Consider the following 17,564-nt stretch of genomic DNA (forward strand, 5'->3'; position numbering starts at 1 on the left):
TTAATCAGTTCAGTCCAATAAATCAGGTAAAATTTTAACCTGTTAATAAAAATTTTAATAAAATTTAGATTGAGCCGATTAACTCAACTAAAATTTTTAACTGCAATTAACAAATGATTGATTAACCGACCCGATCAATTGGACCAGCCCTAGTATTTATACATGAAGGAGAGTTATAAATGATGTTACTGCTGGCAGCTGTGGTAGTTGAATGGTCATAGTGACAGACTCAGATCGCAATGTTTTAATTTTGAACACCTCTGAAAATTCATTTTATCAAGCTGATCATAATTCCAAAAAACTATTTATATTGCAGCTGATTTTTTGAAGATATGGATCTCATCCCTCTGAATGGCATATCAGATGCATTTGATACAGGGGGGGGGGGATGTCTATCGCCCCTTCCTGTTCAGTGAAAAAGTTGTATTATAAGCATGAGTGGAGGAGGTCATTCCCCCCCCCCCCTCCTGTTCAAGGAGTCTGTATCTGCTTAAATGATCAAATGTATTTGAAATGAATTCACATAATTAAAATAATTAATGGTCAGAGAATGTTGCATTACTTAATAATTTGAGGTTTCAATTGTAATGATTGTTGCTCTTATTTAAAACTGAAGTATTAAGAGAAATTAAACTGTATTTCAGCCAAATCCTAGTCATGGGTTTCGTCTTGGAATGAAACTTGAAGCAGTAGATAAGAAGAACACGTCTCTTGTATGTGTGGCCACTGTTACAGACGTGATGGATAATCGTTTCCTGATACATTTTGATGGCTGGGAAGACATCTATGACTATTGGGCTTATCCTCATTCCCCGTCCATACATCCTATCAACTGGTGCAAAGAAAACGGCCATGAGCTTACACCACCAAAAGGTATTTTGTTTTACTCTTTTTGCTTTATGGGATATTCTTTTTGACTGATGGTATACTGGACTGTCTGATCATGAAAAAACACAAACACAGCTACCTTTGCCATAAGATGCATGTGACCAGAAACAATAACACAGTGCTGTCTAAATGAATGGGCTTACGCAGGCATGGCCTAGTGGCTTCAAGAGAGAGTGGGGGGAGGGGAGGCTCACAAAAATGAAATTTGGAAATTGTTGAGGGTAAATATGTAAATTTACCTGGTAGGACCTTTGATAAATCACTTTTCCTGGGGGCCCATGACACTCTTAAGATGGCTGTGGAACAATGTCACAGCGAATATGAAAATAATTTACAATGATAGACTGAACATTACTAAAAATTCAATCATTAAGTACTGTTTTGAAAAACTAAGGGTTTCAGTTTCGAAGGATGGAAAAATTTAAACTAAAATGGTCATATATGGAATAGACAAAAAACACTGGCTATCAAAACACACTCCAACAGAAGATTGAAAGATGCAACGAGTGCTTAGTTAGCGGTGGTGTTTCCTTTATCTGTGAAATTTTCTGATTTGTTTATATATTGAGATACAAAAAATCAATTCCATGGAGAAGGAATCAATGGTTTTTATTTGCTATGGCCAACTGAATGTGAACTAATGCTAAAACAAGAAGCGGGGAAGGTGTGGGAAAACTTTAAGAGCTTAGGAAGGTGCAGATTTTGTAAAATCTGGGGTAGCAGCAGTGGAAGTTGGTTGAGGCCTGGGCGCAAAAGAAAATATCGAGCCCCTTAAATTTTAAGAAAGTGTCCAGTTTGAGTTTTTCAGCATCCTTTAGAAGTCAGGGCCTCAGGCACGGCCCGGTGTGACAACCGTTAAATCCGCCTCTGGGTAGCAGCTATGTCAAAAGCTTGGACCCCCTTCAGAAGGCTGTGGAAGCCATTCATGTATTATGTAAGTATAATTAGGTCATTTTGACTCCCCCTCCCTCGCTGTCAGTAAAAGTAAGCAAAGCACTGACCCCCTCCCCATCAGAAAAATTAAGTAAGCTGGGCCAAAGCCTCCTAGACTAGTACCAATCTCCAGCTGACCCCCAGAGGAGTATGCAAGGTCATAAAAATGTTCTTTCCCGTCCAGCACCCTCAAAACTTTAATCAATTTTTGTTAATGTAAAATGCTTTTTTGAAAGCTAATAACTTGAAACTTCTCTGGAAGAAACCTTTGATCCACCAGTGTGGTTCCCCCAAAGAAAAACTCGAAAGTAACCCCCCCTCCTAAAATTTGCAGTCTCCTCAAGATTGCCACTCCACCTAATTGCAAGTACCAGAAGGATATGGCCTTCTCTAAATTTACATACATATATACTTTTGGAAATGATAGATCATTTCCCAATTTTATATTTTCATATCCTATTGCTTATATTGCTCACATCATCCTCATTCAAACCTCTCCTCCTGTCTTGCCATCAAAAGTTAGCAAATGCACTCCCCCCTACTGTCCCACCATGGGTACTTACGTAATACTTGAATGGCCCCCATGCATGTCAATAATCAAAATTTAAAAAAGAAGAAGAATGAATTCTGGTACAGAAGTTGATATTGGAAGCATTTTCATGATGGAGGATTATTCTTCACAGCCCCAAAGTAGTACATGCCAAAATCTGAGACGTACATCACAGAACAATTAATGCTACTGCAGAACAATCTAGAACAATTTTAAGGCTAAATTTAGAAAACATTGTTATGGAATTTTTACTGCAGAAAATTTCAAGTTAGCTGAGGGGTTGTTGCGGAACAATGAAAAATATTCTGCTTTGGGGCTTCACAGTGAAAAAGATATCAACAAAGCAACCAATAGAGGGTGCTGACACCCATTTGTCTTGCAAGGCTAATTTCAAAGGAAATGATTGCTAAATATCTTTCATTTGATTCATTTAGGAATACTCTGTAGATAACACATTTTTATGTAAAAAAACAGACTGAGTAGCTAGTGAAAGTCTTTTTATTGAAATAGAGGATCAAAACAGCAAATGCTTTTGAAAAATTCTCCACCAGCGTGAAAAGTTTTGTGATGCCATGAAATGGTAGAATTTTAGCTAGTAAAAAATAAAAGACTTCTGCAAAGAGTTCATAAAATTATTATACAATAGTGATTTTATAATATGGTTTGTCTGTATATATGTTTGATGATCATTCGATATGTTTTGCTTTCAGAATACAAAGGGGACAATTTCTGCTGGCAGAAATATTTAGCTGAGACGAAAACAGTGGCTGTGCCCACTAGGTGCTTTAGGCCTTGCTCCAGCAACAACTTTAAGGCTGGCATGAAGATCGAAGCGGTGGATAAGAGGAACCCGTTGTTTGTCCGTGTTGCCACAATCGCAGATAGAACAGATCACACTCTCCTGATTCATTTTGATGGCTGGTCAAATGCTTACGATTACTGGGTGGATGACGACTGTCCAGACATCCATCCCATCAACTGGTGCTCAAAAACAGGCCATCCGTTGGAGGGTCCTATCAGTAAGTGTGTGTGTTACCCACGCTTATCAAAGTCATTCTTCATCAGTGTGCTTTTGTTTTGCTGATACAAATCTACAATTTTTGACCGATCCCCATGAAATTTTGCATAATTTCCTGGCAAGATGAATAAAATGATCGGCTACTCTTTCTTTTAAATATCTTTTAACACTAGAACTGCGTCAAGTGGTCAGAATGGTAACTTTCTGAACTTTGATCCGCCACTATGTCTTTATTTTTAAAAATTTGGCACTTTCACTTCATGACTTTTCTTAATTTGTCAAAAGGAGTCTTGAGGCACAAAAAAAAAAATTTCATTGCATTGATTTTCTATAACTTCTACCTAGAACTACCGAGCGGTGTCATTTGATCACAGTGAAAATTTCATTGCTTAACCTGATTTCAAACATATTACAAAACATTTTTTAGGAAATAAAAGTACTGATTTTCTCTTTTAAAACTAGGGTATAGAATCATTCATGTTTTGTTACATTTCAGGTGCAAGCAAATATACGGGGTGTTTCAGAAGAAGATGGGTTAATTTCTAAAAGGCAGTAGAATACATTTGCATTATCTATTTTCTGTCTTACAAATACTTGGTGGGAAATCAGTGCCGTTTTAACACGTGGGCCCATCCCTCAAGAGAACAGGGGGGCCTCGCAAAAACGAGAACCGGTGGAAATTTTAGACAATTTGTCAGGTAGGGCCTCAGAAAAATTACTTGGTTTGGAGACCCATGATGCTCTAAAGATGGTCCTGTGGGAAATAGGACACGAAGGTATTCACACATCAACATAGTCATAAACAGAAGACACAGTTCCGGTAGTTCTAGGAGCATGGAAATTCCAGTAGTTCTAGTGTTAAACTTTAAAAATGTTAAAGATGGAAAAAGAAAAATGTCAACGCAGCAAACTAGAGTATCCCTATTGTGGAATAGAATGGAAAGCAAGCCATTTCTCCTGATGAGTGGGAAAAAAAATCTGTTTTGAAGATAAAACTTTTTTTTTTAAAAGCGCAACGCTATAGAATAGGGAACCGAGTGGGGGGAGGGGAGAATGGGAGGTGTTTGAAGATTTTTTTTTTCAGAGAAAATATGAACCAAAGAAAGCCGCCAAGCTCCTTCTCATGATACACTTGAGTTGGTGATCAATATATATATTTTTTGAACTGAGAGATCCTGGAAAGTTGTTGAAATATGGCAAGCGAAACACTCTAGCCATCGTACTTTGTGTACTTAAACTAATAAAATGTTTTTATTAGTTTTCATTAATTTGTTCATTAAGCTAGCAGTTTTTTGCTGCAAAATTTATTTAGATTTTTTTAAATTATGTAAGGAAATTCTTCAAAACTGAATGATATTTTTAATATATTCAGATTCCAAGGTTCCTACTTCAGGCCAGAATGGTTGTCCAACACCTGGATGTCCAGGCCTCGGTCACATGAAAGGCCCAAGGCATACTACTCACCATAGGTATGGTTACTAATTTTAATTCAAGCTGAAATGCAATAATATTTTCATTAATGATAATTTATTTTTCAATGATAATCTGTGTCAAAAAATTCTAGTTCATTAATATTTTTTTACATTCAAGTATTTTTTGTTTCTGTCCATATTTATTTAAATATCAAAGAATCCATATTCTTTGTCTTGCTTTAAAATAAATGTAATTTATTATTAAGTTTTGATTGAAATTTGGTTTTTTCCCCTAATTGCCTCTAAATATGTTTTATAGTGCATTCGGTTGTCCATATTCCCAAATGAATATCAACAAATATGACACAAACTTCCAGGATAGAGTAATCATTACTAAAGATGTCTTGATTGAGATCAGCAAAGCAGCTACTAAACCCGAACAGCAGGGCAGTGCTACTGAAGGTCTCAGGTAAGATTTCAAGTTATGATACATATCTAGCGATTGAATCCAAAATAAGTAGTGTAGAAAGCAGTACAGTTGATGCTGATTATAAAAACCATTCCGTTATAATGTCTGACACTATAAGTCGCAAATGTTTTAATATAATGACTATCCTATAAATTTTTATTTTTACATAACAACCACCCGATATAACTTCCATTTTCGACAGAACAATAAGGTTTGCTATAACTAGCCTTGATTGGAAAGGGAAGTTAATTACATTATCAATTTCTTCAAACAGACCTTTAGATTTCAAAAATATCATACTTATTGATATCTAATGCCAATAAAGAAGACAGGGTCATCTCTCTAGTGGTGTGTATGGTAATGTGCTTGCCTAGTTTCCAAGAAGACCTGGGTTTAAGTCCCAGTGGAGACCACGTGACTTCTTTCTGAGTTCACCTCGACATAATATCCAGAAAAATGTCTAATTCCTTGCCAATCTTTCTTGGCTGTCAAATAAATTTTTAAAATGCAGCTAATCTTAAAATGTATCTAGACATAGCGGTTTGATTTTTTTAAGGGAAGGGGGAAAATATGCATTATATTCAAGTAAATACAGTAATTTGCTGAGCCTTGATGCATAATGATGAGTACATTTCATGCTAACCATGATGAGATTGTCTTTGATTATCCTAGACACTGACACATTATTTTTCATGAAAATTGCAGTGTGAAAAATACTGACAAAATTCAAAAATAAAAATCTTGTTGATTACCATTCTTCATCTAACATTGATTTATGGTTATAATAACTCACATTTGAATCAAATAGTTGCAATTTTTTCTATGAAAGATTTGTTTTTGAAGTGTAAAGTAAAAATTTGGTTGATAAGTGTATAACTCGGTTTACTAGCGTTTTGTAAGACAAGCAAAAAATTTTCGATTTTTTGAACATATTTTCACCTGATAAACAAAATATTTCTCTCAATATGAGTAGTAGTAAGTGTACTAAACACTTCTAGATGAACGCTAAAACATTGCGTATTTGCCTTGCAAGTGAGTGCCATGTGATAACAATTAAGCTGACAGTTGCCTTTCTCTCATGGCAAGCAAAGCTGTCTCAATGAATTAAGGGACTGGGCTCAAGCTTTTTTTGAAGCTCTCATACTTATAGTATGCATACACTGTGTTTCCAAAAGTCTGTGTCTTTTTAGAGTTTAGACATTTTTGTGAATTTCTAAAAAAATACTGGGTGAATTGTTCCTAAATTTCAGCCATATATACCTTATATTGGTATTCATTTCCAGTGAAAATTTAGTCATGAGTGCATTTAGGGAACCAACAAAAAAATTAAGTAAAAGAAAAATTTTTTTTGATCAACCCTGTATGAGAAAAATCTGCAAATGACTTGCAACTTTAAAAAATATATTTTACCAACTTCGAGCAATATAATAAGATAATCAGTAAACAATTTGTGAATAATCCATTATTATTCAGTGACTTTCAGCAAGTTTTGAAATTACAGCTCTCACAATATAGCGTATATCAGAATCTTTCTGAATTTTCACAACACTCAGCTGGAATTTTCATATAAGTTGCACTATATATCTGGCAATCAAATTATGAAAATAAAATTTATATTTCTTGTGCGCGAAAAATTAGTAATCATTTAATAAAAATTCTTATACCTCATTGAAGAATAATTTGTCACATTTTGAATTTCTATACAGCATGTCTCGTGTATAGTGTCATGCTTTCTGTAAATGTCATAAAAATTAGTTGAAAACTAGGCATGTTATAAATGAAAATCATGAAATTAAAATTAGAATTTTTATAGAAAATATTTACGTGCTATTCTCACAGAAATGCACAGAAAGATTGCACAAAGTTAGTGCAAGAATTTTTAAAATTGCAGCTTTCATTTGCAGCTTCTTCTGATTATGGTTGATCAAAAATTTTTCTTTCTTATTTAATTTTTTTGTCTGTCCCCTAAATGCACTCATGACTAAAGTTTCACCAGGAATGCTGAGTACCAATATAGGGTATATATGACTGAAATTTCAGAACGATTCATCCAGTATTTTTCTATAAATTTGAGCAAATGTCATAACGCCAAAAAAGGACACAGACTTTTGGAAACATAGTGTATGTGTATTTATGAAGCCCTTTAATAGTTTAAGGGCCCTTGTTTGAATTGGAGCCCACTCATTAAGATGCCACTGACTATAGGAGTGGCACTAACACCATAACTGTCTAACCTTCTTGTGTGTTAATGCAAGTGGGGATTACGAATTGACACACACCCCGCTTGCTCTTCTGTATCGTTCCAGAAATACTTGAGCCTCGAACATAAAATAAGTAAAAATACAAATACAAATACAATGCCACAACAGGCAAAATGCCCAACGAGGTGACTGAGAAAAAGATGCCCATAAAAATATGGATGTCATATATTTCAAAAATATAGCAACCCAGGTCTGATGCGTCTCGGTTCCAATTGCTTCGAGCTGATGGACGTGTACGGGTATGGAGACAACCTTATGAATCCATGGACCCTACATGTCAACAGGGGAATGTTCAAGCTGGTGTAGGCTCTGTGATGGTATGGGGCGTGTGCAGTTGGCGTGATATGGGACCCCTGATACGTCGAGATACGACTCTGACAGGTGACAGGTACATACAAATACAACGCCACAACAGACAAAATGCCCAACGAGGTGGCTGATAAAAAGATGCCCATGAAAATATGGATGTCATATATTTCAAAAATACAGCAACCCAATTAAAAATGCAATTAACAAAAATTATAAACAATATATACACATGATAAAATATTATACAATGCCCATAAAGAATACTTATGGTTGTCTTATTCTAAGAATGGATAGCTTCTCGATTTACCCCAACATGTTTATCGTATTTCTTTTTAAACGTGTCAATTGTGTTACTATTTACTACCTCCGGGGGTAAGCTATTCCATTTATTAACAACCCTATTAGAGAAAAATTCCCTGCAACACCATAACCTTGCATTGTCCCTCACCAATCGATACTGGTGTCCCCTTGTAAAAGCAGTTGATTGGCGGTGTACTAAAAGTTCATGGTTCATCCTATCCATCCCATTGAAAATTTTGAACACTTCGATCATATCTCCTCGACACCTGCGTTCATCCAATGTAAACATATTCAAAAAATGAAATAAATCTCTCTTCATAACTCAAGCTCTGTGTGCCAATAAGGACATGAGTAGCTCTTCTCTGCACCCCTTCAACCAAGTCTATGTCCCTCTGTAGGTATGGTCTCCAAAACCTTACAGCATACTCCAGTCCAGGACGAACTAAGCCTCGAAAAAGCGGAAGAATGACTTTAGGAGAACGTGAAGAGACTTTTTTGAAAATGAGACCAAGCATTCTATTCGTTTTTTTGACCACCGCTGAACAATGTTCAGAAAACCTAAGCCGCTCATCAATGAGAATTCCCAAATCGGTGACCCTAGTTGCATCCGGGATAGTGACACCATTCAACTCGTAAGAGAACCGTGGGTTGTTCGAACCAAAATGAGTGACCATGCACTTATGGTCATGCTAAACGTCATGCTCCATTCATTTGCCCATGATGCAATCCTGTTTAGACTGGTCTGGAGCGACTCCCTATTGCTTTGATTCCCGATTACCCCCATTAACTTCACATCATCTGCGAATTTGCTAGTAATCCCATCAATACCTTGATCGAGTTTATCTATAAAAAGTGAAAAAAGTATGGGGGCCAAGAACTCTTCCTTGAGGAACTCCACTTGTGACGTCTGTCCAACCAGAGAATTCCCTGTTCACCATAACTTGTTGCGACCTATCTCTTAACCACGATTCTATCCAATTCAGCAAGTTGTCCCCAATTCCAATCTCGTGTAAACGCTTCAAGAGTTTACCATGTTGGACCTGATCGAATGCCTTCTGTAAATCAAGGTAAACAACATCTACATTTTTGCTCTTACCCAAAGCCTTAGTCACATGATCATAGAAGCAAAGGAGGTTAGTTACACATGACTTCCCCTTCCTGAACCCATGCTGATTATCTGACAATACTTTATTCTCGTCTATCCACTTCACAAACTGCCTTTTGATGATAATTTCCAAAATTCTCGAGAGGGAGCTCATCAAACTCACTGGACGATAATTGGACACAGCTTCTCTACTACCCTTCTTAAATATCGGAACAACATTAGTAAGTTTCCAATCCCTTGGGACGATCCCCTCAGCAACACTACTCCTGTATGTCTGTGCGACTGGACCCAACAATTCATTAGCACATTCCCTGAGGACCCTGGGATAGATATCATCTGGTCCTAGTGCTTTGCTTGCACATACATTTCTTAGAAGATTTAGGACCTCCACGTCTTATACTTGAATATCATTGAGGGTTTTATTACCCCATGCAACACCCGTATATCTAATATAATTATCTCCATTAAAAACCGACGCGAAAAAGTCATTGAAAGCATTACACATGCCACAATTGCTCTCTAACCTAGAGCCTCCTATCGAGAGGGGGCCAACTGTCCCTTTACATCCATTATTGACCCAAAATGATTTTGGGTCAGAGCCAATGTTATCTGCCAACCTAGATTCAACTTCCTTTTTACTATCCCTTATCACTTTCTTCAACAGTCTTCTTTTATCAGTAAACAATGATAGGTCACCTCGTCCACTTTTATACTCTCTGAATGCTCTTTTCTTTTCAAGATAAAGGTTCCGCACGCTATTCGTGAACCACAGAGGGTGCGATGTACAAACATGCTTTTTTCGAACAAAGGGTATGACGTCGTGCAGAACAGAGGACAGCTTCATACTAAATTCTTCCCATTGACTTACCACCCCTACTGATTCCAACCGGTCTTTGAAAACTTCCGCTAACCTTCCTCTCAAAACATCAAAGTTAGTTCTCCGAAAACAAGGAACCAGTCTTTTGTTATTAACCTTACCCGAGGAAAAGTTACAGTGAAATCTGACAATACGATGATCACTGGAAGAAAACTCTTCCCCCACCGAAAAATGTTCAACTAGATCCTCAGAACTAGTGAGAAGTAAATCCAAAATAGTAGTACTCCTAGTGGCTTCTGATACATGCTGATACAAAAAATTTTCGAGCACTAACTTAAGAAAGTCTCTTTCATACTGATCTCTAGATGAAAGGTTCTCCCAATCAATACCTGGATAATTGAAATCCCCGAGTATGAGAACCCTCTTACACTTACACATGTAGGAAATTTCATCATGCAATTTGGCGATGTAGTTTTGATCTCTATTCGGTGGATTGTAACAAACCCCAACAATAAGTTTATGACGTCTTTTGTTCTCAAGCTCAACCCATATAGTTTCAATATCACTTCTCTGCACGTTACAATCTCTAGCCTTCAAACAGGATTTCACGTATATCAACACTCCAACCCCTTTCCAATCAGACCTATTTCTCAAAAAAGTATCGTATCCCGAGATGTGTAAGAAAGATTCATCCCCATCGTTTGCCCAAGATTCTGTAATGGCTATAAGATCCAGGCCTTCCACAACTATCATAGTTTCTAAAAAATCTTTCTCATTACCCAAGCTCCTGGCATTTATTAACACACATTTTAATTTGCCCGGTGATTTAGTGTCAATCGAGAAGCCATCCAAGTCAGAGGTGGGTAATTCCTGTCAGTACTGTTGTGATTATCATTAACTAACCCGCATTCCTGACTACGTGGTCTCTGAGTAAAAAACATGATCTAAGACTATCTTAAACCTCCCAGACCCCCCCTCTTATTTAGATGGATCCCATCCGAATGAAGCCACCTCACAATCACAGTAGACTCTTGATAATCCCAGGGCTCCCACTCGTCCTACTTTTCCTACTTTTTGGTAAAATGTCCTACTTTCTTGGTTTTGTCCTACTTTCTAGTTTTTGTCCTACTTTTCCTACTTTTTTACCAAATCCTATCGACAAAATTTGTGTAATTGATTTTAATTGAGGAGGAAATTATTGATATATTTCCAAATATTACAAATGTTGGAGAATGCAATTAATGATTCTGCCAAAGCAGAAATTGTATCATTTTTAAGGTAATTTAGAGGGGGGGGGGTATGTGGACCATTTGATTGATTAATTTTTCATTTGCTTAGTTTGAGGGTTCAACAACTATAGTAGTCATTAAAAACTTCTGTCTGGGTGGAAAAATGATTTTGTATTTATTACTTCATGGTCTCGGGACAGTAACTTTCATCATTCAAAATTATGGTGCAAATAGGTGAAACAACAGTTTGCATTTCAAAGCAGTTGGATACATAGGCCTATTCTAGGTTTGGTGATTCTGATGCTACCCAATAGCATTCAGTTGTCTTCTGTATTTTTAAGGCATAAACAGACATGAACAATATTTACAATGCTCAGCAAAGAGCTAGAAATGGAAGTGCTTCATTTGTCAAAAATGATTACACTGCCATTGAACAGTAAAATGTGAACAAAACAGAAAAATTTAAAAAATGATGAGTAACGCAGTAAAATTATTTGGTTCACCTTGCCTTATATACGTTGGATCTTGTAATTTACACATTTTTTGCATTGTGCTTTCGAAAGTGGATGAGTAACGCAGTAAAATTATCTGGTTCACCTTGCCTTATATACGTTGGATCTTGTAATTTACACATTTTTTGCATTGTGCTTTCGAAAGTGGTCTCGAAGGTGCATCATTCTTAAAAAATGTATGTCTTCGAAATTTGCCTTGCCTTGTCGAAGAGAGTTGACAAGGAAGACTTTGGAAGACTCCAAAAACGAATGTAATATATATGAGGAGAGACAGCAAAGAATTATCTGTGGTTGCTAGTGCACTGTTTTGGCCGAAAATTGGTTTTTAATCAAGTCATTTGTCATTTTGTTTTGGCTTGATTGAAATAGTGCAAGGGGAAAAAAAAGTTAATTCAAAATTAAAAAAAAAATTTTAATTATAAAATTTTTTTTTGGAAAAAAAATTTTTTTTAGGGATTTTTCCCCATTATGCTATGATTATGTTGTCTAAGGGGGTTACCCTCCCCCATCCTACTTTTTAGTCCTGCGTTTTCCTACTTTTTCTCATTTTTTTAGTGGGAGCCCTGTAATCCAACTGCGCTGTAATCTGGCCCGTCCAGTAATCTTACACTTTTAGGTGGATTTTCTTTGAGCAAAGAAGGGGAAAATGTGTCACTGCATGTCTATTTGCAGAAGTTCAAATGCGCTTTTTCTACTAACTTCCAGTAATCCAGCACACCCTGGTCTGATATGTGCCAGATTAGCGAGATTCTACTGTATTTAAAATAAATCAACCTTCACTATATTTCTGATCATGGTTGGCATGAAGGAGATGGCTATGGACCGAATCATTTGAATTTCTACTATTTCTTATGGGGAAGTTTGATTTGGTAAATATGAGTGTTTTGGATTACGACCATTCACGGGACGAATTATGCTCGTAAATAGAAGTTCCTTTATATTAATATAAGAGCATATGATGGATTTGTTTTTAATGACTTATTCATATACATGCTTTCTTCTCCCCTTCCAGGCGATGCCCCACACCAGGTTGTAACGGTACAGGCCACATCAAAGGAAAGTATTCTGTTCATCATGGGGTTTCTGGTTGCCCATTGGCTGCATTGCAAGAAGCATCACCAGTCAGCCCAGTTTCCACATCGTCAGCAACATCTTCCAAAAATAACGTCGCTGCTGTCACGAACAATGTCAAAGAGGAGAAGAAGAGCTTGGATAATCTGAAAACAAAAAGCAGTTTCGGGAGAGGGAAAAGGAAGTAAGCAATACTTCATTTTCTTATTTTCAGTATGATGTCCTCCCCTCTTAATATCACAAATATTGTCAGGAGAGAGACAAAAGCAATGTGATACAACCAATGACCTTATACATGTTCTAATGGAAGGCGCAAAATATCTGATTGCATTGTATAACAAGGGACTAGTGTAACTGTATATAGTGTAACCGTAACTTATAGTGTAAATATATACTAGCTTTTGGGTCCTTTGGTTTGGATTTTGGTCTGAAAGTGTTAGTTCAGCTAACAAAAATTTTATTTCATGGGTGTTTTTTTGTACTAACAAACTTGAATGGATTAATCAATGTTTGTAAATGCTAATAGCTGCCAAGTCTCCTGAAAAATTCTAATATCTCCTGAATTTTCACAGTGATTGAAAAAAAATGCAAAGAATTAACCCAGAGAAAGACTTGCTTTTGTTTTTCTTACCCAAAATGATGTCACAAGCATAATGTACATGCAGGTAAAAGTAAATTTGCCAAGCAGCAGCATCAGTTTGGCTTCTCAACAGTCGAATCGACAAGATGACTTGCACATTTAATGACCATATGTCTCCTTAAGTCTGCATTTCCCGTTTTTATAGCCCAACGAGAATTTTTTTTGTTGGTAGGATTTTATATTTAAGGTATAGTAAATGACGGGTAATTTTCAAACTCTGTTTGGTGGTGATTGGTGACTTTGCACTAATTGGCAACATTACCATAGTTCTTTGAAAAAGGAAAAAATCCTTATAATTTTGTTTTCATCCGTGAAAAGTCCCTACTTTGTTTTTCAAAAATCCCTTTTACATTTGTTTTCATACAACATTAGGATCTGCATGAAAATCTTCCTGATTCTCATTCTCCAAAATTGGCAGCTATGCTAATTTAATACAAAGCATTGTGACATGAATTTCGACGCCAACCATCATCAGAATTAATGCCTGATGAATATCATCTCGTAATAACTTTTCCAACTACATCTTTGTTTTTCTTTTAAAAAACTTTAAAACCATTTCATTCAAAATAAATGGTTTATTTTTATAATGATAAATTTTCATAAAAAAATTTCAACAAAATACCTTTCAGGACAAAATGCAATTTGAAAAAAAATGATTTGTCAATGATTTGTGAAAAAAAATTTGTCATGATATATGGGAGAGTGCTATAGACTCTGGACAAGAGATTTTCCGACATAATTTATGTCGATTTCCAAAAGACATTTGATAAAGTAGACAGATTGCTACTACTGAAGAAGCTAGCTTGCATGGGGGTTCCGGATAAAGTTGTGAGGATAATTCAAGAACTGCTATCAGACAGAGTTCATCAGGTTCGCTAGCCAGCGTGATGTCTAGAGAATGTCAGGTGCCAAGCGGAGTTGTCCAGGGATCGGTGTTAGGCCCGATCTTATTTACTTTGTACACTTACGATATTACTCAGGCTGTGTCACCCATCTCTCTATTGCAATTCGCTGATGACATGAAGTTATTCTCTCCAGTGGAAAACACTAGGGGCCTAAGAATTGCATGCCAACAACTTTTCCAGTGGAATTGTCAGTATAAGCTACCTATTTCATCATCAAAAAGTGGATCAATGCATTTAGGTAGATGCACCAATCCTGAATATTACCAACTAGGTAATGAAACATTACAGCAATTGGATACATGCGTGGATTTAGGTATTGCAATGAGCCGCATTCTGGATTTCACTGATCATTATCATGGCATAGTCTGCAAAGCTAATAGAATTTCATATATGTTATGTACGGCATACCGTAAGTGTGATGCGGGGATTTCGACCGGACTCCGTATGCGAAGTGCTTCCCGTTCTGACTATTATTATTATTTTTTTCCTTCCAGTATAAGTGCATTTCATGCCTTCTGGGGTTATGGTAAATAAATAAATAAATAAATAAAAAAAGCTCTGATGGGAGCCTTTTCAGTTCACACGGTGAGACTCTTAGCATCTAACTGAACGATCAGGGCATTCCCAGAGCTTATTCTTTACCCCAAAGTATTTAAGAAAATGAAAAATGATCTGATCATGTCACAACAGCAGGGAGTGCACAACTTTTTCAGTCTGCGGGCTACATTTGCAATATCACTACTGATTGCGGTCCAGAAACTGGTGTATGTAGGGCGGTGATATGCCCTGTATTTTATAGGACATTTCTGTAATTTTGACCATCCTGACTTTTTATGTCCTATTTATTCATGTCTTCAACGAATTTAAATTGAATTTTTATTCTTTACTGAAATAAAAGATTGAGATTATTTTCATAACATATATGAATTACATTATGATTCTAATCATCGTAATAAATTATAGTCATATAAATATATTCATCTCTCATATATATATTTGTTACATGTATGAATTTTTTTCATGAACTACATTTTAATCCATCGGGACTTGTAGTAGCGCTCTATTTCTTGCCAGTCATGATTTTTAGCAATGTTAGCAATACTTGGCAACTTCACTTATCATTGACAATTTTTTTTGCCATAAGTGGCTGCATTTTTTATGTTTGACGATTTTTTGACTATAATTAGCAACTTTCAAATTTCTTTAATTAAAGTTGTTAGCTTAAATTTTTTTAGCTTACCAAGTCTGAATTTGATTTTGTTCAAATGATCTTGAAAACAATAAATATTCTAAAGACAAAATACATTAGTTTCTCGAACCTCACTAATTTGGATACTAATTATAATACTATAATTTTTCATTAAAAAAAAACCATCTTCATGATCTTTCATGTACCTGTACTCGATTAGAACAAGCGAGCTCCATTAAATATCTACATATTGTTATGGATAGAAATTTTAAATGGAAGTCTCGTGTGAAACATATCCAATCAAAACTTATAGTTTATAAATTTTACAGGAGTGGAAAATCTGCTACAATTGCTACAAACTGCTACAATTTCAGATGTCTGTTACATTCTGCTACAATTTTGACAATTTTACCTCGTTTGCTACATTCTGCTATAAAAATGCCGAAATTCTTCAATTCGGCACCATCTTGCACCAAAAATAAAATTTTCCCTCAAGAAATTTTCAAGTTATGTCACAATAAACACTGACTTTTCCATGACATCATCTTTCCTCCCTGCAAATCTATGTCTTTGAAATAGAATTGTACCCATATTACATTCTTTTTTGGGCTACAAATGTAGCCTAAAGCTCCTTATCTTTAACTGATTTGTGATTGCCACGTGTATTTTATTTTCCAGCATCTTTAACAGATTTTCAGTCTCTTGTTTTGCTTCCAAGTTTTCTATTATTCATTTTCTACTATTCTTTCTCTTGATATGCCATTTCCTTTTATGCCATTCACTGGTATGTTTAGTGTTCAATGGAAAATGGTTCCTAGTTGCGCATTAATTAAAATTACTTTGTCTAGACCATGGTCGTGGTTGGTTTGTTTAAAAGGTATTTGATGTAAGATTCCAGCAAAGCTTATTTAGGCATACAAGCAGAGGTAAAAAAAAAATTCACAAAACTTTTCTTTGGGTATGTGGTAAACTCTGATAATGAAAATAATAAGGTAACAAGCTAGCGCCCCTCGCAGCTACAGTGACCATTTTTGTAACATCATTATCATATTCTGCATACCAGGGTAATTGTATTGGGATCTACTGTTTATAGCCGATTCCAAAATAGACACAGTTCCAGAGGACGGCAATCGCCCCTTCCCAGATCTGAATATTATGAGAAACATTGGTCTGTATCATAAAATAAGGAATGATTTAACAAGTGTATGAAATAAATCATCCTGGACCTGCCCCTTTTTTTAATGGTCATCCCACTCAGACTACATTGCTTTGAGATAGAGCAGTTGTACTGACAGGTATAGGGCCTTTCATATCTAGGAATGTGGTTTGCCTAGGTCATTATCTTCTATGCACACCCGGGTCAATTTTTCACGGGTCCCTTTATTAAAAAACTAGCTATAATACCCGGCACTGCCCGGGTTTTCTTCAATGAGGCTGTTTGGATCACGTGATATCTCCCTCTTTCTTTGAGGGACATGCAAACCGTGTCTAAGTTAACCAATATGGCGACTTCCTGCGTCTCTCATGAAATAAACAAATCCAGATTTAAAGAAACATAGAAATGAATTTTTCCCCCTTTTTTAAGGGGCGCTAGGTATTTTGGTTCCCCCACTTGAACTTGAAGTTATGCATCTTCCTGTTTCAGCTTCCAAAAAATGCTTAATTAAAGCTTTGGAATTTTTTCGATGTACTTTTTACGAGCCCATAATTAATTTTAAAATATCCTAAATTACATGAGTTTATGCAGTTGAATATCAAAAGACAATACAGATATTAATTTTCATGCTTGAGAAGATATAAATAAAAAGTTGAAATCGGTGTTATTGTATGGATATCCAACTCAAGTGTAGGTCCGGCTAATTACTTCATATTTAATCTCCTGGTCTTTGCATATCTCTAAGCGAACTCAATATTTCAAAAATTGAGAATTCTATACAATTTTTTAAATTATTGATG

At 36.0% G+C, this 17,564-nt stretch overlaps 1 protein-coding gene across 3 annotated transcripts in view; it reads left to right on the top strand.

Annotated features, from left to right (window-relative positions):
* l(3)mbt (lethal (3) malignant brain tumor) overlaps positions 1-17,564 on the top strand; it is a 44,753-nt gene that overhangs the window by 22,614 nt on the left and 4,575 nt on the right. For all 3 annotated transcript variants that reach the window (XM_089237041.1, XM_089237024.1, XM_089237032.1), the window contains exons 11-15: positions 645-873; positions 3,082-3,390; positions 4,762-4,858; positions 5,121-5,270; positions 12,816-13,058. In XM_089237041.1, coding sequence (XP_089093167.1) covers positions 645-873; positions 3,082-3,390; positions 4,762-4,858; positions 5,121-5,270; positions 12,816-13,058 — 1,028 coding nt within the window. The remainder of the gene's footprint in view (positions 1-644; positions 874-3,081; positions 3,391-4,761; positions 4,859-5,120; positions 5,271-12,815; positions 13,059-17,564) is intronic.

Source organism: Pholcus phalangioides, unplaced genomic scaffold, assembly GCF_987345545.1.
Source record: "Pholcus phalangioides strain wild (caught in Gottingen) unplaced genomic scaffold, Ppha-v1.0 ptg000002l_1, whole genome shotgun sequence".
In the NCBI taxonomy this organism is placed as follows: Eukaryota; Metazoa; Arthropoda; class Arachnida; order Araneae; family Pholcidae; genus Pholcus; species Pholcus phalangioides.